General features: G+C 37.3%; 2 protein-coding genes across 2 annotated transcripts in view; both read right to left on the reverse strand.

Moving 5' to 3' along the window:
• GFRAL (GDNF family receptor alpha like) overlaps positions 1-182 on the reverse strand; it is a 24,634-nt gene extending 24,452 nt beyond the window's left edge. The window contains exon 1 of the mRNA XM_009333255.1: positions 116-182. Coding sequence (XP_009331530.1) covers positions 116-182 — 67 coding nt within the window. The remainder of the gene's footprint in view (positions 1-115) is intronic.
• Positions 183-4,876: 4,694 nt separating this feature from the next.
• HCRTR2 (hypocretin (orexin) receptor 2) lies at positions 4,877-24,730 on the reverse strand. The gene is made up of 7 exons (XM_009333178.1): positions 24,557-24,730; positions 22,831-23,074; positions 15,485-15,600; positions 9,859-10,079; positions 8,346-8,467; positions 7,030-7,230; positions 4,877-5,362 (listed from the first exon to the last, which is right to left on the reverse strand). Exons 1-7 carry the CDS (start codon positions 24,704-24,706, stop codon positions 5,169-5,171), a joined length of 1,248 nt encoding a protein of 415 aa, XP_009331453.1. The 5' UTR covers positions 24,707-24,730; the 3' UTR covers positions 4,877-5,168.
• Between the last annotated feature and the right edge of the window lie 1,217 nt (positions 24,731-25,947).

Consider the following 25,947-nt stretch of genomic DNA (forward strand, 5'->3'; position numbering starts at 1 on the left):
AAGGCCACGGCGAAGGGCGGGAGGGGGCCGGCCTGTCACCCTCCGATGTAAATACTGTATCTTTCTCTGCCCGCCGCTTTCGGTCGGGAGCAGCTGACGAAGCTTCCCCCCTCACCCCCAGCCCCGCCAGCTTCCTTCGCTGCCATTGTTACAGCCTTTGCTCGCATTGCTCTTTTTGCCATGACCGTTAAGCCGGACTGCGTCGAGATGAGACGTGGTGCTTGGGCATTTTCCACGGGATCTGGCAATCCCTCTGCATTCAGTTCCGCTTGATCTCCGGAGAAGCTAACACAGCAAGTCTTTGGCTGCTGCCTCTAGTCGCTCCGGAAAATGCCTGTTGCTATGTCTGATCATCTTCCGTAAGCACTTTTCAATGCATTTTAGGAGTGAATTTCTTTGTTTTCATCTCAGATGTGGAATAGGATCATGGTCTCTTAAGGAGAGAGAGGAGCTATGGAGCAGGTTGGACAGCAGACCAGAGGAACAAAGATCTAGTCTGTAGTCTAGACCCATACTGGACTATGGGTCCAACTTCAGGAGTTTAACAAAAAACACTTTGCCATACAAAAGTCAGCAGCTGACTTGGGTACTTACTAAAAAATAAATAAACTATAAATCATACAAGCATACACCTGCTGGCTTCACTGGATGCCCTTTGCTTTTGCATTGGAAGGAGGAGTAAACAACAGATCCCTACTGATTTATCCATGCTACTCATGAGTCTTGTTTTCGCAAGTTGCTTATCCCATACAGAACATTTTTAGTTGGTTTTGGTCCTTGAATGCTTAAAACAAAAAAAATCCTAAAACTTCCAGTATAGCTAGCAGAGATAGAGATACTGTGAGTGAAATCCTGTCCCTATTGGCAAAGTAGAACTTGAGCAAAGTCCAGATTTTGCGTTTTGTTTTGCTCAGGAAAATTCAATCTTCCGTATAACTTCTTAATTTCTTTAACTCAGATTTTAACTTAGTTAATTTATTACATTCCTTATTTAAACTCTTAATGCCAATATTGCTAAATATTTTTTTTTTTTTTTGAAAGTGTATGCAATAAAATAAAATACTATTTCATCCAATATATCCAACATCCAGAAAAAAACCTTATTGTCAGGTAAAGGGAATAACCTGAGAAATGAATATCATTTTTGCTGTGAGACAAATTTTAGGTTGGAAGGCTAAATTTGCCTCGGCCTTAATCCGTTGTAACATGCAGCAATAGGTTACATGTCAGCGAGGGCTGAGTTAAGCTAATGTATAGTGTGCTCTCCTTCCTATAATGCACTCTCCAGGTTAATGGCATGCATCAATTCTGCTAATATCTGAGAATGAGATGGTGCTCTCTATGCAGTCCAGAAGAAAAGGAAAAAAATTTCCTTTTTGGAGGTGGAGAGGGGGAGAAATTATCTTGCAGTCATTGTGACTGCAGGGAACAAGCTTATCACTACAGCCACAACAGGAAAGGAGAAGGTCAGGATGTCACACCTCCAAGACTGTGAAATATGTTGAGAAACAAAGTACCAGAGTGATGGTGGCACAACAATTTATGTATGCGGGACAAATATGATGTGATTTAAACTCTGTCTAATGATGCTATGACCAAGCAGAAACGGGATGAGAACTCCATTTCTATGCTCCTGAGTTGCTAGTGGAAATATTAGAATACCAAAGCAGCTAGAGTTAACAAAACCCAATTAAAGCTCAGTTTTCAGATAATTTTCAATATTTATAGACTGGATAAGAAATGCACATTCCTCACCTGACCTTTTCTGATGGATAAGAAGCCCGGAAGCTTCTTTAACATGCTTTAATTTCTGTCACAAGCAAAAGGCATTAAATTCCATATTGCTCTTAAAATCTTACCCTGTCTCTTCTCACAGACATTTCTATCTCCATTAGTATCCACTGCTCGCTACTCGGTTTATCTTTACTGAAAACTCCCAGTGATTATTTTCATTCAAAAATAAATCCAGCTTATTTTGAATGTATCCAAATATTTGGATCTCTCTGGAGTAAAAGGTCCTAGAACTGGCAAACCCCCTTCACTACTTTACGCAGGTAGAAAACAGATTTTTAAATGCCTATGAAGGTTTTCTGATGACAAAGTAATGCCTGACAACATATCTGAGCTAAAGGAGAAAATGGTTTTTCTCAAATTTTGTAAAACTAAAGAAATAAATACATATGAATATTTGCATCAAAAATATTTATTTCAAAAAACAAATTTTTGAATGAAAAATCTTTTCATCAAAATAACCAAATCTTTAGCTTGATAACCATATTTAACCAATCTTTAGCTTGATAACTGTATACTCTGGCAAGAATTAGTTAACACTTTCTACCTATCCTTAGAATTTCAAATCTTGGATAAGCTCTGATTGTATCACTTGTGCCTCAAAGATATTCTATTTACTCAACAAAAATCTGGTCAGAGAAAAACCCAGAATCATTTGTCAATGAATGTCTCATATTTTATTTATATTCTCCACACAAAAAGTACTGTTAAGTTAAGGTTATGGCTAAGAGAAATTCCTAGGAATGTTGGAACATTTTAATTTTTGGGATCTAAGTGAAAATAGGAAAAGAGAACAAAGAGAACAAAAGAGAAATTTTTCTCTTACAAAAACGAAAATGAAGGCCAGAACCTCCATTTCTAACATGTCACAGGAGACCTGCAGGAGTCAAAAACTGCTGATGACCTTTAGTGGTGTCCTCACCTCAGATTAACACAATTTATCGCACTGGCATTAAGGTAGTAGCAAAAAGACGACAATTTGAGTTAACAGGTAGTATTCAACCTCCCTTTAGAAAGATGCTACTTATGGTTTTTCCGTGAGCATTGCCACCACCACCCCGCCCCGTTCATCTCACAGGGATCTGGGCAACACACCTGACAAGACATGAGAATTTTGCTGGTCTTCCACAGTCACCCATGACCTTTTATGTTTGAAAAGTGTGCATACTCCCCTTTTATAGCGACAGAGTTTACTTAGATAGCCGTTTACTTTCTACTTTCTTACTCTCTCTTCAAGGAAAAGATAAAAATACATTTTCTGAAATGAAAGTATAGGTTTGCAAAATTTTGGCATAATTGACATTTTTCAGCAGTGGGTTGAGGCCCAATTAAATGATTACTGATAATTACTTTGCAGTTAGATTACTATACTAGTTTTTAACTTTTTGACTTTTTATTTACTTATATCAAAAGAAAAAATTAGAAGACTTTTCAAATTCCATTCTCCCATTTCTGTAATTTTTTAATTCAGCAGCTGTTTTTCCAATCATTTCAAATGATACAGAAAAATTATACCTTGTTCCACACAGTTTAAGAATACTACATTTTCTGTGACTGAAGAGCAAAAATAGTCTTCGAATGGCAAAGGAATTGCAACAGCTATGAAATCAAATCCTGCTGTAGTTTCCACAATTATTTGGGTTTTCCTTTCTTAGAAGAGACAAAGTAAAATTTTTTCTTGAAATAACAATGACATAATAGCTATACTAAAAAATTAAGCTTACACATAGGAATATAGGAATTCCTATGATTTTATTTGATGTTTAAACGTTCTTTCCATTTAGGTATTTCTCCTTATTCTTTTTTAATAGAAGAAGAATATTCTCCTTTTTCTTTTTTAATAGAAAAAGAAAACTTTAATATACAAAGAAATGCAAATTTTTTTCTCTCACTTTACACCAGTGTAAACGAGGAGTAATTGCAACAATGTCAAGTGAAACAGCTGTTGGGTAATGTTAAAGCATAAAGTGATTAAACACTTCATAAAACTATAGTTGTCGTGATAGACAGCATGACATTCGGTCAAAATAAATCCTAGCAAAAATATTTACATAAGTTAGTCAAAAAAACACCTTGTCTGTGAATAATTGGCTTTTCAGAAACATTTGAACATGTGAGAATGTTTGCTTTCTATGCCAAATGCTTTTTACTGAAAAACAAGTCCTCCCTCCCATCTTACCCTTCCTTTCGAAAAATCTTAACTGAAATGCAAGAATAGTGCCACAGGGAGATTGTAGCTGAGGTTCTTATAGATTAGCCTCTTTCTAACCAATAGGCCACATTCCCCTAGTAGACTAAGTCTCCAATGATGCATCATCTTCGTTCTTTAAGAAGAAAAACTGCAATGCATGGTAGGAAGCCCCAGGCCAGGGAGCTTATCCTATAAATGGAAAACGGGTAGGTGAGTACTTGATCTACGGGTCCAATGAGATATCACCTCTATAATTTCCAGAGAGAAACATTTTATTTTAATTGTTGAAAAGTCAATATTTTCTTGGTATATAAATCTGTTGTTTGTATCATTAGTATTAAATGGCAGCTGAGAGATAACTCGTGAAAGCAAGCAAGATAACCAATGTTTTCTATTTTAAAGATCCTCAGAGGTCTTCTGAAGCGACACTTGCAGACATTATGGACTAAAAGGAGCTACCAAAGCTAAATTGTCCTGTCCTTCAGGGGTGCTGACACTTGTTATTCCTATTGGCCTGAGTAGGAATTTTGAGCTTATAGCACCTTTGAGCATCCCGTAAGTTTTATTTAAGTAGTTACTTTTTAGGCACTCAAGTCTGAAGAAAAAAAATAATTGCCTATTTAGTGTAATCTTATGAAAACATGTGTTACTTGCAGCACTTTGGGTTCACATCTTAGAAGCATGTCTGTGCTTAGAAAAGTAGCCTGGAATCTCCCGAAATCAATCTGAAGTGAAAGTTCCATAATGAACGTAGAATTTACTACAAGTGAATTAGCGGAAAAAGAAGTGCAAAGTAATTCCAGAATATCACTAGTGTATAAGTAAGCATTCCTGGTAAATAAGTCACTCATTTATAGAAACAGGATATAAATAAATGATGTTTGAGGCTTCTTTCAAATACTTAAGAGTTCTTTATATGATACATTTTAGAACATTCCACAGCATCTAAAATATATAAAAATAAATATCTACAGTATTTACAAAGTATGATAACAATCCAATCTTTAAAAAGACCTGTAAAGACATGTTCTTTAGCTCATACTGAGGTAAGTAGGTTTCTGTAAGACTGAGAAGAAATAGGAGAGGCAGTTGCTTTGAAGGAATCCCTTTGTCCGGTTGTTGTAGTCTGTAACACAGCTAAAAGCATGTGCAATTCTCTGGTGGTCTTACATGTGTTGAGCCAAAGTCATCCTTGCTGTAACTCCATTGAGGTAAGTTTAGTTATGCTAGGGACAAATTTGTCCCACTCTACGTTCTCTGTGTTGGCAGTGTCTTCTGCAGAAACCCTCACAGCTTCATCTAAATTTGAAGTCATGTTCATCCCTGGTATGTGGAGATGCAGTTCCACTGATTTCAATGGGCTGAGTGTAGCTGGGATACCTGTAAGATAAAAAAAAAAGACTTTAAGATGATTTTACTGTTTGTATCAGGTAGCTGACTGGCTCACGCTGTGATTGTCACTCCTGAACACTATGCAGATGATGATCTGTTAGCAAAATGATCTGCCAGAAAATGTTCCAAATTGTGCTTGCAAATTTTAAGCGAAGACTTCTTGACTGAAGTCTGAGGGGATTTCTGCTGCATAAACCTTGATTTTCTTACTTTTAAACTTTTTTAATGTGTTCTACTACTTATTTAATATGCATTATTTGGTAAATTGCCCTGTGGTTCCTTATCCAGATGCCACTGTGACCAGCAGAGCACTACAGCTTCCTGTGTACAAGTCAATCACAGAATCATAGAATGGTTTGGGTTGGAAGAGACCTTTAAAGATCATCTAGTCCAACCCCCCTGCCTGAGCACAGGACAGGCAAGGAGAAGAGAATGATGACAAATAATCAATATAGAGTAAAATGTCATCTACAGCCACACTGTCACCTGGGTTTCATGGCAGTAACCTTGCTTGTGCCTTACATATAGGAATAGCAACACTACTGGAGAAAAGCAAGCTGAATTCAGGAAAAAAAACATTCCTTCTATAGTAAGTGAAAAGACCAGACTTCTTCAGAGGTAATTTATTTAATTCTTTTTAGATATATATTTTAGGAACAGATTAGCCATCCTTGGAAATACCAATTTCTCTGTTATCAATATATATCTTACATATTCCTAGCCTATAGTGTCTGAGATGATAGTTTCTAGACAACCAATGTTCACATCCCTAGGAGAGAAGGGATGAATCCTGTACTTGCAGTCCTTTGCAAAGTCCTGCTGGGATATAAAATATACTGTAATGAGAAATATCAAATAATAAATTATATGCCATTTTCCATCTATTCACAAAGCTAGGGAATTGCACAATCATTTCAGTGTCTGCCCAGAATTGGGAAAGCTTGAACAACTTCTGCCTTTCATTTCAGACCATGTTCATTTGTTTATCAACCTGTATTGGAGAAAAATCAAGAGTGGCTTCCCAGCTGTTCCTGAATACACACAATAACCCAACAGGAAGGAGAACAGAAAATGTGAGAAAAGAAATTAATGTGAATTTCTTATTTGATCAGTCCAACTCAGAGCAGAATGGATGGTAAGCAGATAATTTGAAACAGTCAAGGACATTCAGGTAGTTCAATATGTACACTCAATTTTGGTTATAATATTTGTTATAAAATAGACCACAACTTCAGAGAATTAGCTCTGAGTAGAATATAGCTGTTTATAAACACATTGCAACTCCAGAAAAAAAATTATTTACACACTTTCAGGTACCTGTTCTTTATTTACTTAGGAGTCTAAAAGAAGTAGAAATCCAAAGAAAATATTTATATACAATATGATTAACTTGCTCCCTCCCCAATTGCAACTCAACTTTTGAAATAAACGAGACGAAATTTTGTTTCATCAATATATAATCAAAGTTGTAGCATCTTCTATAAAATATTTCTTGTAAGTTACTTTTCTTACAGTCAGTTCTTAATTGCAAACACCTTTCTCTCATTGCATTGTCCTCAGATTCAAATATTGTTGTACACACAATTAAATTTTACTTCCACACCATCAAAAGACATAGGGACAAGTATACTATCAGTGGGTAATAGGTGCAGTACCATTCGCTGGAAGTGTGTTTATGTTGGTCAATACAACATGTTCGGAAAGTTTTGAAACGTTATCAAAATTGCTGATCTGGGTGGTCAAGGATTTCCGACTCTCTGTACTGGCACGACCTCTGGTGAGCCGTTCATCATGGTGACTGCGAATGCCAAAGATGCAACAAGAAAATGCTGCTTTAAATTCTTCTCTGAATTTCCCTGTCAACCACAAAAAAGACTCATGAAAAAATTGTACTATAAACCGTGTTTCAACAAACTTTATAGATTAGAAAAAAGCAGCTACCTAAAGCAAAACCAACCCAAAACACCCAGATGTTCTTCTAATGCAGAAGTAGGAAATCACAATTTCAACATCTTGGAGAAAGACAGAAAAAACATAACCTTTGTAAGAAGATATGTGAGGTATGGTATGAAACCTAAATTATTCTTGGCTAGACAGAATAGACAAACTACAATGATTTATGAAATCATGTCATGGAGAGTCTGCTGATTAACAACATATTTTAAAAAAACAAGTAATGGAGCAATCGTAGGCTTAAATGACTGAATCATTACTTGACACGTGAAATGAGAGGGCATGGCTAATTTGTATTTCATTCTTGAATACATTTTGAAAGAAGATTCAAAGTGTTCGACAGCCCATTAGTCTGCTTTTGGGGGGCTCAGAGTAAATTGTTCAAATCATCCTCACACTACACACCACAAAAAAACTACAGTGGGGAAATGTGTAGTGAGGATCAACAGACTTTTGCCTCCCTGTATTTAGCTGCAATAGCACCAGTTTAAGTCTTGATTCTGCTGTCCATAGCCAAATAAGACAAATACAAACTAAGACAAATCTATACTAGGAAGTAAACAGCATCCTGGCCAGTTCTTTGGCCTTGAACTTAGTTGGCACAGTCTGGTCATGCAAGTACGATTAAAGACTCACAGCCTCCAAAACCCAATACCTGCATATAAAATGCCAACTGGGGACAGCCCCTGGCCTGTGCTACCTCCCAGACAGTATCCAGGGATTTTTTAGGGGAACGGTAATTGTTTCAGACCAAAATCATGCCAGGGACTTCTCTACCAAAATAATGGCACGGACAGTCAAATTCAAGCACTTGGACTCGGGCCCTGGCACTGTTTAGTTTAGTTATAGGTAGATAGCCTGAAGGTAATGGGATACTTCAGGCAACTTGTTCCAAGAAGAGGATCTAGCTCCCACCGGAGGAGCTGGACTGATGTTACACGGTCATTAATCTTATTTGCTATGGCTCATTACATTCAAACTATGCATCAAACTTGAATTCTAGGTAACTGTAACTTACCACTGAGGAAGTTATAAATAATAGGATTGGCTGCACTGTTTGCATATACAAGCCAGTGTGAGAACGTGAACCAAGCGTATACAGTTTCTCTGTCATCAGCATGATTAAACATCCCAAAAACCCTACAGAAAAAGAAAAGCAAACCTGAAGGATGGCAAAATTAGAAACCATATAAAAGGATTTGGCAACTTCTAGCCTAATTTTATCTCTGGTGACCTATTTGCAGTATCACAGAAAAGCTGATTCAACAGTGCTCGCTTTCTTGAGAGAATAAAGTCCTCGCCCCACTCCTCAGCCTCCTGTCTTGGTGGTTTAGCACAAGACAGGAAACCGTCAGTACTTTAGTTTGCAATGGTGCAGATGCATGACTTCTGTTAAGTAACCAAAGTCAACTGGTGTCAGATAAGCCACGAAAAGATGCTTTTGACCTATTCATGTCATTGAGGTTCCCTGCTCTAGGTCCACTCTCCAATAAACAGGGGGTCTGGAACTGGAAAGGCACTGAACTAGCCCTAAAACTGAGGCCGCGGTAGCAGCTTCTGTCCTCCAGAGAAACCTGCTTTGCCCAGATTCCTTACACCTAACTTTTGCCATTTAAGCGAAAATCTAACTATGGGCCTACTCTGCTATTGCAGTCGAGGCAGCCTGCGTAATTCCTCTGTGGTTCAGACTGCAGGTGGCCTGAACTGCCTTCTAGAAATACTTCTTTCTCTCCACATGGCTTACTAAGGGACCTGAAGATGAAAAGTACTTAAATCAGGCCTCAGAAAAGTGCCAGAATTGAGTGGGATGTATTTAAGCCTTCATATCCAACTTGAAACTATTCCTTAAAAACTAAAAGGTTCCTCAAACACCAATAAAAGGCTGGTTCTTTTTTAGGGTATTCAAATCTTCTGCTATATGTCATTATTTATCGGTATTCCAGAGGTCTCATGAGATATAACTATATCAAAGCCTTAGCCTGTCAGGCACTGTACAAAAACCAGAGTGTAAACAATTATGTCTCAGATGAAAAGGAGAGAAAAGGGCAAATAAGTAAAACAAAGCTTCATAGGCAAACTAAAGGGTTAGCCTAAGGTCTCAAAATTGTACATGACGGGGCTTGGGTTTGAACCCAGCGTTTCACAGTCCCTAGGGCCAAGCCACAACACGACACTCTCCTGCTAACCTTCAGCTGCTGCTTTAGGTAAATGTGCTTCCATGGGTGCATTTACAGCAAACAAGGTGTAATCCCTTGTAAATGACAGGTTTTAATGAGGAGATAGGCTAGATCATTTTCATGAGGAAGAGCTTGCTAATAAGGGTTCCACAATCTGGCCTTTAGTTCAAATACTATGGATAGGTTAGATATATTTTTTTCTTGCAAGTGTATGATTATTTTCAATTTCTTTATCATGAAATAAGTAAGTTTCTCCTTCAAAAGTATCTGCCAGAAGAAAAGGAATTTAGTAACAGAGGATTTTTTTTTGACAGAAAGCTTTACCAAGTGTTTATATTTTGGGATAAACTTTACCTTTTCAAGACATTGAGGATGCTAATTGGTAGATAGCAAAGTGCAAAAACCAGGAGGACAACCATTAGCATACGTGCTGTTTTCCTTCTTGCATGAATCTGTTTTATTTCAGCTGCCACAGCGCTAATCTTTGACTTTGTTGATTGTCCCTGCCCCCGGGGCTGTGCTGAGGACTGCAGAGGCTTCCATTTTTTCTGAACAACAGAAGAAGTTCCTGGGATCTAAAAAAGACAAAGTAAGGGACACTTTGAAAAACTAGGAACTGTGGGTAGTTGTAACAAGAAAAATAGAGATGTTGACATACACAATGTAAGCTTGCAGGGAGAAGTATTCTTTTTTATTAAATTAATTGATGTAGCCGGAAGAAACAAACCAGATTTCAGACACACTTGAAGGTCTGCATAAAAAATCACGTTTTATCCCAATATATCAACCGATGTATTAAAATTGTCTTTACTTCCCAAATGCCTTGCCTTGCTTGTCTCTTTAGACTATCACACTTATCAACCCTACTACTGCAATTGTGTTGCTATAAAGTTCTACACAATGTTTTATTGTATGACAGAGTAGTTTATCCATTAATATGCTGCTAATTTAAGATACTAAACAGCTTTTCAGCATTGGAAAACAAGAATTTAAAGCCTACACAGTTTTAAGTGCCATAAAACTTCCAAATATGCAATCTAGATGACAGCGAAGCAGCTACAGAAATCACAGCTGAAGTGTGGATCTCCCTGCAAAGCTCTTCAAAACTGAATGTATATACAGTGATGAATAGAGGGGAATCATGGAAGAGTGCCAAGACACAGGAAGAATTAGATTAGCCAAACACACCTTGCAAGGGGTAGATGTAGCACCATGCTATTAAAAAAAAAATCTTGGTTTTTGTTTTCTGTGCCCTCACATAAGCCAAGCCAAATAAAGCAATTTTGCTTCAGTTCTTCAAAATTATTTCCTGCCTGAAGCGAAATGTGAAAGGCTACAGATGGCAAGGACTTTCTCAGAGAACTCTATTACAATGACATAATGTTTTCAATGTTATACATTATGAAAACCTTTTGGGTAGAAATATAGTTTTTTTCATGCATAGTGCAATTGTCTGCAGGGTGACTAGTCTCATGAATGTAAAATAATTCATGTTTAAAAGCATTTGCAAAATTCAAATTGTCTATTGTACCTTTTTAAAAATTAGGGCCTATCCACACAAACTGACCAGAAAAGAATGAAATTTTGGATATTTATTTAGAAAAAAAGCTAAAAAGGGAATACTTGTTCTAAAATAAAAGCATGCATTTCAGAATTGTTCTAGAATAGCTATTATGTTGGTTTTGGGTTTTTTTTGTGAATAGCTTCCTTGCACAGGCAAGCCCTTAATTTAGCATTTGTGTGCACCATCAAACCTGATTTACAACTATTGGAACGTTTTGGCAAAGTTGTGTTGTAATGAACAGGAAATCAGTGAATCAGAATGGGGGATACGTTATAACATTTATTTTTCACTAACATCTCTAGGGACATAAAGCAAAAAAAACCAACCTTGCACTTACCTCTACTGCAGGTTCCCACCCATTCAGCTGAAATCAGCAGTATCAGTTTCATACATGGACATGTCTGTCCTATTGCAAGGGATTTACCCTACTTAGCTGTGGGGTGTAGTACTGCAATGTGGCTTTGCCATGCACTACTGAGATAATAGGCTGTCTAAGATGCTGACTCTGGCTTATCAGGGGTGCTTTGATATTCTGTTCTTCTAACTCTGAAGCAGAAGCTTTTCAGTCATACTGAGTTACCATATTGTAGCAAGAACTGGAGATGGAAGCAGAGAAATTCAGCCAAATCTCTCCCTCCTGATTATGCCAAAGATTCACTTGAAGAAATCAGTGACCAGCTTTCATTGTAGCTAGATGCAATTTAGATGAAGAGAAACATTATCTTGGCTCAAAATTGTGAATGGCTATTCCTACAGGAATGTTACAAACCATGACTGTGTACATGGTTTGTATCTGTGTGTGCAGGTAGAAGGGTCTTTTCTGGTATTTAAGCAATAAATAGCAAGAGGTGATCAAAGGTAGGACTGTACACAATGTACAATCTCACTGTACTATATATTATATTGCTAAATCTTCAGGAGTTTGTATTGAGAACCTTTCTAAAGAGTCCTATTTTCCTCAGTCTGTACCTGGCATGCAACCTGGGCTTATTATAGGCAATAATACAGCAAGAATTTTATCAGGAAAAAAAAAAAAAGAAGAGCTATATACCCACAGATGCATAGCTGAACCAGTACCACCTAAGGAGCATAACACTTCAGAAGTGTGTGCGTGTGTGTGTGTGTGTATACAGAAACATTTACAAATATGCATTTATGTAAACACACATAAATGTATTACAAGTGATGGGATGAGAAGAAATGGCCTCAAGTTGCACCAGGGGAGGTTTAGATTGGATATTAGGAAAAATTTCTTCACGGAAAGGGTTGTCAAGCATTGGAACAGGCTGCCCAGGGAAGTGGTTGAGTCACCGTCCCTGGATGTATTTAGGAGATGTGTAGATGTGGTGCTTAGGGACATGGTTTAGCGGTGGGCTTGGCAGTGTTAGGTTTATGGTTGGACTCAATGATCTTAAGGGTCTTTTCCAACCTAAATGATTCTGTGATTATGTATGTACAAGTATACACATGCCAGCATAATGCACATATTTGCTTTTCAGTAATGAATCAGTTATAGAGATAATTGTGGAGAATTTGTGTAATTCCAATGATTCACTAAAAGCCTACTAGCTGTGTCCAAACAGGTACTAAAAGTTGCAGTTATTTTCTTATGCACCTTTCTTCTATCCCTTCAAATTATTATCAAGGGGTTTATAACCAGAGGAAATCTCTCCAAATGTAATAATGACTTGCAAAGATTGGAAAGGTATATTTCAGCTGCCAAAATGAAAATGGGTAGGGTTCCTAGTTATTAATATGGGTAGGCTTTAGTGTCAATGCATTTGGACATCAGTAAATCAAAGCATACAGTATGGAACTTGATAACACAAATTATGTATCAACATTTTCATCATAAGTCCATTCAGTCCTATTTATTTGTTCAGAAGTTACTTTTAATCTACTTAAAATCCGCAAGAGAACATAGCCTTCTAAGTCACTACTTCCTTGCTAATAATTAAAATAAATTACTCGAAATCCCTGGTATTCGTGGCATGATTGTTCTTGTCTTTACAAAGATGAATCATTAATTCAAAGATTGTAAAGCTTATATTCAAAGATCTGCTTGAAGTACACAATCAGTAATTTTAAGAGCTATTGCACAAAGTACGGTGACAATAGCATGTAAATCTATCTTACCTTTAGTCATCTGAAAATTTGCATGCATAACACACTCCATTTTAAAAAAGAACCTTTAGAAAAAGCGTAAGGCATAGAAAGCATCTACTGTTTGCTGTGTTTTTTCTATCACGTACATCTGGAAGGCTCATTGTACCTTGCAATAGGATCATTATATTTAACTGAAGTTCTGGTAAACAGCAGGATTTCTTGATTAAAACTGTTATCAAATAATACATTTAGAGCACCGCATTCATTTGCTCTACATGACTGATTATGGCACACCTGTTGCAGTTAGAAAAATGCCTGATGTCTGCAGCCAAGTCACAGTTGATAATAGATGTGCAGTGGTTTTAATTTCACTTAGTGCAGCCTCTTATACATAGTGCTATCATCTATGCTAGGAAAAGAGACATTTGTAATTTCACATCGTTGATAGCACTAAGCCTGTAGCAGTATTTGTCTTTTTGCCACTGGAAAAAAAAAGGATCATCCTAACCTTGTCAGCACACAAGATGCATAGGGAGAAGAAATATTGTGAAGAAGAAATAGGCCAGCTAATACAACTTGGGGGGCGGGGGGGAAACCCAGGTTTGTTTCCAGTCATTCAATTTCTGCTCTGAATCTGAACCAGCATTTTCAAGCTACGTGCAGGTTAAGAACAATTGCTTTGCATTAACTTAATTAATGGACAGTTTGAGAGAATAGGTAGATTGTAAAGGAAGTACAGAAGAGAAGGTTAAGAAGGAATATGGTGATAAGGTCTTTGGATGCTACAGGACAGGTAACTATTCAGCAGTGCAGAGCATCTTAGAGCTATGTTAGACTGAACTTAATTTCAAAACTAACTGAGCAAAGCCTTTGTTCTGGTGAAGAGTCCCCTCAAATTGTAAAGGTTAAATTTTACCTTCAAAATATCTTGTTATTTGATCTTGTAAGTGTAAGAAGTTAAAAGTAAAAATAATAATTTAAAGATAAACAGCAAGATAAACAGCAACTCTGGTTTAACCTAATCTGATTACAAGTGAGAATAATTGCTATTATGATGTATGGATGATGACAAAATGCCTTAAAGCAGATTTGGTTTTTCCTATATTTTAGTTATTTGCAAGAGATATGTTTGTCAGTATAAGATTTGATTTTTCCGTTTAACATATGTATATTTAGAAATCTAAAATCTGCTTGTGATTTCTCTGACAGATCAATTTGAACTGCATGAAAAATGCTCCAGGACAGCCTCAAATTTGGATGGTATCAGATGTGATGGTGAGAAAGAAATGATTCATGCCCATATCTTTATGGAAATGTCAGCCATTGTTAGAGCCATTTGAGAGGACAGGAGACGGAATATCTTGCATCATGTCTTCAATGGGATGAGTTTATTGTCCTTTACAGAATGACAGGGCAGGGGGTGGTGGAGGACTACAGCTATAGATAAATGCCAGACAAAGCAGAAGACAGCAGAGAGAACCATAGACTGATGCATGACAGATTACAGTTCATGCCCAGAAAATGATTCTCAAGCTGACACCACTTCGAATTGCTGGAGGGGGAAAACGTTCCTGAAAATTCACATCATTTTTGACATTTCAATTCAAATGTTCTTTGTGTGCTTGCTTGCTTGGGTTTTTTTGTTTAGTATTTCTGTTTTCTTTCCTGTGTTTTTAATTTTAAGCTTGAAAAAACAGATGTTCATATTAGAAATCATGCCAACTATTTGTCAATAATTCACATCAAATGTTACTGATAACAGCCAGCTTCGCATCAGGCAATTCCAGTCTCACAGTTCCGATAGTTGGACTTTCTAGTCCAACTTTTGTTCAGATTGGACCTGCTACGAACCTGAGACTTTGTAGAATGAAAAATAAAAATTAAAAATTGTACAGACTACTTACAAAATGAGAAGGTCAATCCCAACTTTTGACTGCTACAGGAGATTTTAGCGGTATAAATAAGGTCACCTAAGGTATTTTGGTAAGCATTTCAGATACAATGGAAGAGATCTTTCTTCTGCCTATAATCAATCTTTCTGTTGCCTTTTTCTCTATCTCCCTCTAAGCCCTGCATAGACGTGAGCAAGAAGGGGTTTACATTCAGCCTGAGTGCCTTCATTTTTTAATGCATCTCAGTGCCTATCCAAGCTGGCTGTAAGCCAGCAGTGTCACTGAACCTGGTAACAGTGCTGGATGTAAAAATCCAAGTCCTAAGTGACAACATGGAGCATACAGAGAAGAAGGTTGTACACAGGAATCTGCAAATAGTCAAACAGCAAGCAAATAGAGCTAGTGACAAGTGACTTACCTGGCGACACCACAGCTTTCGAAATATTTGCAAATAGGCCAACACCATAAGACACAGTGGTGCCATGTATGTTACCAGAAAAAAGCATGTATGATACATTTTGGGGTAAACCTCAGCTGGAAAGAGAATTCAAATAGGAAAAGTGCATTTAAATATACATACATTTCAAAATCACTTTAAGCCAAATTATTCACATAGATATGCAGGTGTTTTTCAAACATGATAGGTTATAATGGAAGATGTATCCAATAATATTATGGTCAGGATTGATTTTTTAATCACTTCTATATACATTCTGTTTCTATTATAAGCATGCTTTTATCCTAAGCATCTCTTACATCACATCATTGCTTGCATATCACATTATTACTTTAGGTATGAAGTCTTAAGAAGTTTTGCTTTTCATTAAATCAGTGAAAGATAGAAAATTTCATTATCTAACAACAGCTAACTAATTATCCAACCTACCTCATCTTTGACGTATTTAACAGGTTTTGTAACTGTCTTTACTTTTAATTCTGCAAAGACTACTACGTATCCCTGAGTAAATTGCAGTCTCTCACCGATAAACAGAGAATGTAGACTACAGCACACAGGATGCTGATGGGAGGAGAGACAGACATTTTTAAACCACTTTTTGGTAGCAGAATAAACATGATTAAGACAGTGACTTATTATTATGATTACATTAAAAAAATAGAATTAATTCAGTCATGTGCTCTAAACTTAGGAAATTTCCAAGATTATTTTTGACTCAGCTTTAACAATAATGAGTTTGCTACTATTGTGTTCTAGTTTCCTGTGTATGTCTTTTCAAAAGGCAACTTATGAATGTTATTTGCTTAGAGACAAACATCTTACAGGTGTTATGAGTGTATTGTGTTTTAAGAATCTCAATCATAAGCTTCATCATTAGATTATAGCAGAATGTGCAGTGAGTGCCTGGAAAAGTTGCTTTCACTTTTGTAACAACAAATGTAGTTTGGTATTACCAAATGTTGATATTAATTACAGCTTCACATTTATGGACGGCCTCAGAAAAGGAATGAACATTATAGAGAGTGACAATATGTAGCAGAAGAGAAACTATGCACTCCATGAGCAGTTAGATTGCACGGTAATCCTAAGCATTGCATTTTGGCTAGAGTAAAGAAGGAATGTTTATGTGAATTTCCAGAATTTCCGAATGTTTTAGGATGATAAGATCTGCAACTGGAACTGTATTGATTGTAGAATTAATTAAAAAAAAAGAAAGAAAAAAAGGGTTTAATGAGATCAAAATGTTGGTGAGTCAAACTTATTTTCTGCCTCTTAAAGTGACTGAGATTGCAGACCCTATCAAACAAGAGGTCCCTTTGCATGCCAGGAGAATCCCTGAGAGTTTGATTAGACAGGGAGATACAAAGACTTGGCCCATAACTCTCATAACAGGGAGGAGTACACCATCATGTCAGCTCCAGGCTCACCCTCAAAGCCGGACTCGAGCAATACCACACTCAGTGTTGGGCCTGAAAGTGCCAGCTGGTTCACCGGTCAGAAAAAAATCAGTATCAGGGAAACAGAAACTTGCTATAGCAAAATCCAGCCCATGTTCATTGCTAGCAAAGGTAATAGAGACGTTGCCATTGACAATTGACAGCTTTGATAGATTGGGGTTCAAAAAATTCAGATGAGCAGCATTTGGCTCCTTACTTGCTCTAAGATCCTCTAGCAAATCAACTTACCAACTCTTAACTAGCAGCTGCAGCTACTAGCTCTTGTCAACGTCCCTGGGGGATGCAGACCATTTGGGGCAGGTTTTGTATAATTGGTGATAACCTGGGTTTGTGTATTAACTGATGATCTCAAACTTGTTTTTGCATTCAAGAAAATGCAGCCTCACAGCAATCCTGTCAGCCAGGGAAATAACCGACATGCATGCTTCACAGGTGGAGAGATTAAGGAGAAACTGGAGTAACGTGACTTACTGGGATCATGGGAGGTCAGAGCTGAAAGTACATTCTTTCTGCTCAGAAGGAGGTGCCACCTGCCTCATCAATGCTCTACAGGCAGCCAGGCCCCTTTCAGGTAGAAGGACGGTACATATTTAAAAGGCCATCTGGAGTTTATGGCTTCCAATTTGGCATTCCAAGTAAAGTGAAACATTAAATGAGCCTAGCTATCTACAAAGAACTGGCGGACCAGGTTGGAGGAAGATCCTAACACTTGCCTTTGAAGTTTAGCCACCTGGAAAGTGCCAGCTGCTAAACATCAAAGGAAACCTGTCCCTCCTCCACTCAGGGCAAGGCCCTTTGTAGAACTTTTCCCTAAGAAGCATGACTCTGTTTAGCTTCTCAAGCCAAAGAAAAGCTTTAAAGCTGTTTTGACAGTCACAGAAGCAAGAAGGAGGAAGGGCTGGTTTGGGATACCATTCATTTATCAAGTGAGTGAGTTCCAGGCTCCTTGAATGAGAACATCAATCAGTCTATGGTCCTGGTGATATATCAGCTGCCTGACTAGCCAAGCAGAAGAGGAGATAACTGTCTTTGCCTTCCATGGTCACTTAATGGGCTTCAGGACAGCAGGGAGATCGTTCTTAGCTGGAGTAACTATCTGTTTAAGAAGAAATTAATGATTCTCACATCACTGGCTGCTATTTTGCTGAAAAGAGAGGGGGGACAAAAAGCAAACAGGTGGTCACAGGGATTGGACTGCGCTGAGATCCACATAACAAGCTGCCTTCAGTCTGCTGCAGGGGTTATTACACAAATGTTAAACTTTTCTAAAGCTTCCTTCTCGGCACTGTGTTCCAGTCCCAGACTGTTGTTCAATGAAGCAAGGAGGCAGAAGACTGAATCCAGCTTCTGGATTTTTGCCAGAATTTTACTATATTTGTGTAAATACATATATACATACACATATACATATACATATGTATACAAACTGAAAACAACCCGGACTCGGAAGGTTTTGATATGTCTAGCAAATTAAATATTCCCTTAAGCCACAGGTGCATAATGAAACTGGTACTCGTGACATCTTCCCTAAGAATAGGGAAAAACAACAAGACTATCAAGTTTGTTGAGCATCGGTACAGAGTTCCCAGGTTTCCTAGTCTCAGGAAGATACCTATGAGGTTTTGCAGTCACCAATGTGAAGAAGCAATGCAGCTAAAAGAGTATACTTTTAGAATAAATCTTACTAAATAGGGATGTTAGGAAGTGGGTGTCCATAGTAGAGAAAATTTGCCCACACAACACAGTCCTCTCCAAACTGTTCCTATGTCAGAGTACTTACAGTTAGCTAATACTAAAATGACATTTTCAAACCTGATATATTATGCTTGAATTATCAATTCATTATAACACCAAGCATAATTTTAGTATTAACAATATTCTGACTTCTTTCTGCATTAAAATGTCCCACAAGTTTTTCCTTAAATTACAAACACTTTGATAAACAGGATGTATAAACCTTCATGTAATAATGCAATTTCCAGCTATTTGTTTTCCAGAATTAATACAATATGGTTTTGTACTATTTTATGAGTAGTCTAAGAGGAAATGAAACACAAAGTCTTCCTTTTGTTTCCATTCACCCATGTAGTTTTGGGAAAGGATTATCTCCATATTCTTTTTATCATTTGCAAAGGGGTTGGCTAATGCACTTTGGCTAACACTCTTTTTGTGAACAGCTCTAAGAGAATGTATTTAGCTGACTTGGACACATGGTGAACTCATTTTAATATACGTTTCTTTTATTTTGGCACTTTATCATCAAATTCAGCACATAGCAATTACAGACCATTATAGAACTGTGGCCAACACGGGCTCCTTAAGTGAGCCTGAGTAGGTCACATGTTGGATCCTTCTGCATTCCCAAATAAAATATTGTTATTAGACAGTACTCGAAATGAAAAACCCTCAGCCTAGAATTGGCAATGAATTTTATATTCAGGAACGCCAGAAGCAATTAAAAAGAAATTGAGCGCTGTTTTAGGCTGAACTACTGCTCCATTTGCAGTCACTGGCAACTCTCCAACAGCATGCTTGAAATCTTATTAGTCAGGGTGGCCACTATTTGTTCACCATTAAGGAGCGCAAGTGTCACAGTGCTGATCAGACCTTCCTTCCAGACACTCATCAGACTTGTATGGATTTCAGCAGCTGGACCTAAGTCTGGGTAGGGTACAGTGCTGTATCCTGCTTTGGCATCTCTGACATTTTCCTGGACATGGATTCCCGTTAGTCCTCCGTAGCACCTCATGTTTCAGTGGCCCTGAGCTCCCAAAATTAGAATAGACTTCCAAAACACTTTGGAAAGTGTCATGAAGCACCCCCTTTTTGTAGTCCCAACCTTGACAATCCACAGTTTAACATCATTGGGACGTACGGTGTACACGATGCTCTGCAAAGATTTCATCAGACATACCCTAATTTTAGACAGCACAAATTATATGCAGTTCTAAACAAAGAGTAAACACCCAAATATAATCCATTTCCTCCAAATTGACTCTCCTATAGGATTTGCTCAGGGTCTTTTGTGTGTGTGCAGTATCTACATCTCCACTTTCTCTTTGCAAATATAGCTTATTTGTAGGAACATGATTTTCTTTCTCCTTCAACCTCCTCCTAGTTAGCTTTCTTTGACCCTTGATATTCCCATAGTCAAAAAAGGCAAAACAAAATCCAACAAAAATGCAACTATTTTCTTTGAAAATATTAGCTCTTTATTCTTTCTTCCAGCCTCAAGGCTCACCAGTCTTTTCAAACTGCTGCCCTGTTATCCATGTTCTTTTGTTCTTCTGTTTGGGGGCCTTTGTGATTTCAAACACTGGTTTTCAGTAGAAAAACTGCATCTTCTATGCTTTGGCCCAACTCAGTGTCCTTAGACATTTTCAGTTGAATGGAAATTATTTGTAGCTAATGACGCTCTATTCTCCATAGTCTGAAAGGGATATTAAGGTATGTGTATATATTATATTTTATACTCATTGATAATATATGGTTAACTCTACATTTACTAAGTCATTCCATGATTTGAGCAACCTACTTGTAACTTAGTGCATAGAAAGGTACTTCTCTCAAGTTACTATAGTAAGCTATTATTAGAAAGTGGAGAGGATTATTTTTTATGAATAGCTGAAATGCACCAGCAGAATAACTAGCAATGATGGTGCATTATCATTAGAAAAATAATTCCTTAAAAAGGCAGCAGGATAAAAATTGGACTGTGACCTTTCAGTGGAATGAAAAGCTTCCCATTTCAGAAAACTTTAACGTATTTTTAATGTAAAATTATTTTCATTTCATGCTTAATATAAATTAAAAAAGAAAAAAAATCATTTTAGAGCATTTGCACTTCATTTCTGAAGCCACAAACAAAACGAATGTAATTCTATGCACATCTACTTGCCTTTGTTATAGCCCTTTCTACCTCTCCAAACACCCAAATGAAGGCTCACAGCATAACCTGAAGATCAGTTGATTTCATTTTTGACAAATACCTCCATAGGAGTAGAGTCTTGCAAACACGTGGGAGTTTTTTTTCTTTTGTATAATGGGTGCTTCAGCTCAGGCATATCTGTGGGCTGCAACTACTTCAGCACAGCACTGAATGAGAGGCACTCTTTAAAATAGTTCCAAGGCTACTACAGACTCTATAGTTCAAAAGCAACACTTTCCTGTTGGGAATCAAGAAGTGGCCAATGCAGATCTGGAAATTTTGAGATTGCATTCCCCGATGAAATGCTCTCCTGACTCCCTAATTAATTAACTACGTCATTTTCATTTCCTAGGTTGATTAAAAGAATCTTTGCTGCAGATCTAACCTTGAAGTGATGAAGGCACGGATAATGAGTTCTGCAGCCAAAATGAGTGGACACAGATTGTACTAGGAGTGAACGCTGTGAAAGAAAATAGTCACATAAATACTGCAGCATCCAGCAGCAGATGGGGATACAAAACTATTCGCAGATGAAGAAAGAATACTAGAAGTAAAGAGCAGATGTGTCCTCTCCAATGTAACACCAAGTACAATACTCATAGCTTAACAGAGACTTCCTCTAACCTACAAACTTCCAGCACATCTTTGTCTGCAATAAGTGCCTGCTAGCTAATGGCCATCTCTGCCCCCTTGCCTTGTCCCAGAAGACTAACCGGGATGAAGGAGATAAAGAACAGGGAATGTGATAGCCAATGTCTTCTCATTAATCCCCTGGTGGCCCTGCAGAGGCCGTTAGCAGGGGAGGAACTTCCAAAACAGCACATGGAAGAGCCCTCAGCAGTTCAAGCTGCTTAAGCTAATTTATCATGATAATTAAGTACAGGTGATCCAGTTGTATTTTATCTTAATTGTTCACAGGACTGGAATCTTCTACAGAGACAGCTCTGGGAGAGAATCTGATAGTGTTTTAGTCTGACTCGAGGCTATTAAACAGGCACCTTCTAGTTATATGTTTTGGCAAACCTGGCTTTATTTTCCTGTGTGTGAATAATGGTATTACTGATGGTCATTATATCCAGTGTCAGAGTCACAGCATGTAACTCATACGCTCTATTAGCATTGGAGTTATGCCAAGGCCCACCAGAGTTGAGTCTTAACCATTCGGGTGGGTGGCTAACACCGCTTGCTGTGAACGGAGACAAAATACAAGTAGTTACTCCCTGACAACTACAAGGAGTAGTTACTCCTTGTGGCTTCTCACAGCTGAATTCAAATACAGAACAAGTTAGATTCAAAGTTAATCTGGAAAGGCGGAATTACACTTCTTGGATAGAATCATTTGTAACTGATTACATTTACAAAGTTATTTAAATGATCTTGTCCGTGGCAAATTTCAAATTGTAGACTAACTCGCTACCCCATATTGATGACGTCTCTGTAAATTCTGTAATGACATGCAATTTGGATTGGAGTTCCAGGAGATATCTATAAAGACTAGTCAAATATCAGCAATTAGCAAAAGCAATACATCAGGTAAAGAGAAATTCTGTTCTCGTGTAGTTATTTTTTAAGGCTAAATACTGAAGTCTTTGTAAACCTGCAATGTCCATCGATCACAGAATTATATAAGCATAAGCATTTAAAGGTGGGAACATTTGTACCCTCTGGGAAACATTAACACGGTCAAAACACAACCCAGCCTCATTCATTTAAACTTGGTTTCAAATGTACTTCAAGCCTTAGCAATACAAAAGAAAATAGGATTTCACAGTATTTGAAAAATGGTAGTTCTAGGAAAGCTTATATAATTAAGAACATTTTGTGATATGTTTATACAACTTGACTGCATATTAATATGTCCTGATATTTTTACTACTTAACAGCAGTACAAATTCAGTCTTTATGGTCAATGACACACTCACCTCCCCAGTGCTCATCGCACACTGTGAACAAGGTGGTTTTATTGGCTAATCCTGGGAACACACTGCTGCACTCCATAACAATAGCCTGAGGAATCATTATGATGCAGGACACAATCCAGATGATTATAATGCTGTTCCTTGCTCGCTTGGCTGTGCTTTTAAACATCAAAGGGTGACAAATTGCATACCATCGATCCAAAGCAATGCAGCTGAGTGTTAGTACAGACACAGAGACTGAAACTGTCTAAAGAAAAGGAAATATTATGTAAATGTAAATGTAATTTTTTTCAAAGCTTTAAAAATTTATTGTAATTTTTCCCAGTCTTAAAAATTATTTCTATTTTCAACATAGTTAGCTCTTTATCTGCAATTATTAAATAGAAATTATTCCCAGAGAAACTCTTTTTAAAATCACTTCTTACAGAATTACAACAGATATCCTCATCTGCTGTAGTCCCGCTAGAATCAACAGGACAATTCACAGATTAGGATGCTACCCAAACTGAGCAGGTGTAGCAGGGTCAAATTCTGAAAGAGCGAATTTATGCGACTTAGAATTTGCAAAACTTTATCTGAAAAACTACTTTTAAAACATTGGACAAATAATTAGATCTTTTTTTCTTTGTAGAACAATTTTGTTTGTTTGTTTTCTATGTTGCATTTGGATACCAGTGTCTCATTTTGGCTTTTCAGTTTTCACAGGAACAATGGAAATTCAGGATCTCATGAAAAAAAACCCAACAATAATCAGCTTAAGGCAAACTAAGTTATTATTACTATTACCTTCTATTCAGTACAGGAAATAACCTATCGTTTTGGTTTTACTCTTTCACTCTGTACACTAGGTGATCGTTTCACTTTCTCTTCAAATTTTCTTCCACTAGAATGGAGGCTTTGAAAAAAATTCTGTGGTTTTTATTGTATCGAGTAGAGGACACACCTGCTGGAGAGCTGTTGCCCTTGATAATGTGGCTCTTCAGCCATACAGGTACCTGCTGAAAATATAAATAGTCCTGGAGGCACAGAGCTGATCACCTGCATATGTTCAGAGTTCTGCTTAATTCTTTCGATTTATAATGACTGAAAGGCCAAGCACTTGTCATTCTAGTATGCCCAGTCAGTTTGTCTAACCAGCTATTCTTAGAAAAGGTGTTTGTCAATCATTTTGATGCAAATGATCTCATAACCAATTAAGTCCACTGGTAAATGAGTGGTAGCAATTAATGCTTCAGGCAGACAATCTGATCGGCTCCCACTGAACCTGGATACTTTGACTGTTTCTAAAGAATGTGAAGTAAGTCACTAAACACATAAGAAAGCCCAGACTCCCTTCAGAAGTTCGGATTCTCTGTCCTGGACACTTGTGTAGCGTTTAGGTCCTCACACACATAGTATAAATGATTGTAATTCTATTTACAGACATTTTTATTGCATTATATCCCTTCTGAATGATTAAAAACGATCACAGAAAGTGAAGAGTATCAGACAAATGTTCCAGAAAGTGTATTGCCCAAGTCTAACAATCAGATAGACCAAGAACAATATTTATTAAGCATAAACATATTCACAAGGGGAACAGTCCTTTAATCCTTAGCATGTACCCTGAGATATCTACTTCAGTGGCAGAGATAGACTTCCATCAGATTATCACTATTAGGAAGATGCTATTGTTTTTTCTCTTTTTCGTAACATGGGTAATGTGTACACAAGCACAGTAAAATAATACCTGTAAGTAAGGAATCACTTTGCAGAGAGGCTGCCCAAAGAACCATGTTTCTGTGATGTCCACTACTAAAGTTGCTGGAAGACAAGTAATTGTGACCAGAATGTCAGCCAGAGAAAGATTCACTATGAAATAGTTGGTAACTGTCCGCATGTGATGATTCTTCCACACTGCAATGCAAACTGAATTTGGAAAGACAAGTTAGTGAGATGGAAAAGACTTAAGGAATGTTTCAACACGAAAACACTTGGCTTTGCAGAATTAAGGAAATGTTTGTGTCCTTTGTTTAACACAGAATATTTGAATATATAGTTCAGCATAAGAACCATGTGTTTTCTTTTAGAGTGGAAACAAGAGGGTACATGTAGAGAGAATCTTAGTACACAAAGAATAGTTTTCCACAGACCACAGCATGGGAAATAATCTGATATATAAAGCAGCTTATTCTCCTGATAATTTATCTTCACTAACTATTCACACAACTTTCTTCATGTCTATTTAATCCATTGGCTCTAGTCTATGGCAATACACATCTACATTTCTAAAAGTTTATCTTTTTCTTACGATAGCATGATGCTTAACTCAAACTGCTACCACACAGAGTCCTGTAAACTGCACCGAGACAACAATCATTTTATAAAATATTTTGCTGGGCATAATATATCTGTTGCATCTACACAGAATCTGTAACAGTTGGCTGGGTAACTGTGATTTGAGGTAAGTAAATAAAGGTAATTTTTGCAGTATTAAGCGCTATCCATTTTAAATGCGGTGTATTTTTGGTGATGATTACTGTGATCAAAAGCAGCATGTAGCAGACACTTTATAAGATGCATCTTTAAAGCTTGTTTTATATCTTTTCTTCTCCCTCTTTTTCAATCGGAAAGGCTTTTAGAAATGAGGCAAATCAGTCCTTTAACATGGTTGCACTAAATTCATAAACTAATACATTAAAAATGCCAAAATTGAGTCTGAGAAACTAGCCTAAAAATAAGGTTTTTAATAACTTTGGAAGTAAAACCGAGAGGCTGTAGCAATCAATAGCTTTTGAATGTTTTAGATTCAGTCACCAAAATCTCTTTAAAAACTGATGCACAAAACTTTCCAGAAACACCACAATACTTCTTGTAAGAAAACAGTACAACTCATTGTACGTCAAAGGTTCTTCTCCTGTAAACAATAATTCATCCATCATGCAAATGTGGATGAAGATTCAAAGTCTCCTTAATCTGTCAAGATATAGCACTATGCTTAATTTAGATATATTAAACAGATCACAGAATGCTAAAAAATACAGTTAGAAGGGTCCTCAAGAGGTTGTCCAAATCTAAAATGGAATCAGCTAGAGTTAAGCCATTCTCTTATTAAACTAGCTAAAACAGCTGGAAAAAAAT

This window comes from Pygoscelis adeliae, unplaced genomic scaffold, assembly GCF_000699105.1.
Source record: "Pygoscelis adeliae isolate BGI_AS28 unplaced genomic scaffold, ASM69910v1 Scaffold57, whole genome shotgun sequence".
In the NCBI taxonomy this organism is placed as follows: domain Eukaryota; kingdom Metazoa; phylum Chordata; class Aves; order Sphenisciformes; family Spheniscidae; genus Pygoscelis; species Pygoscelis adeliae.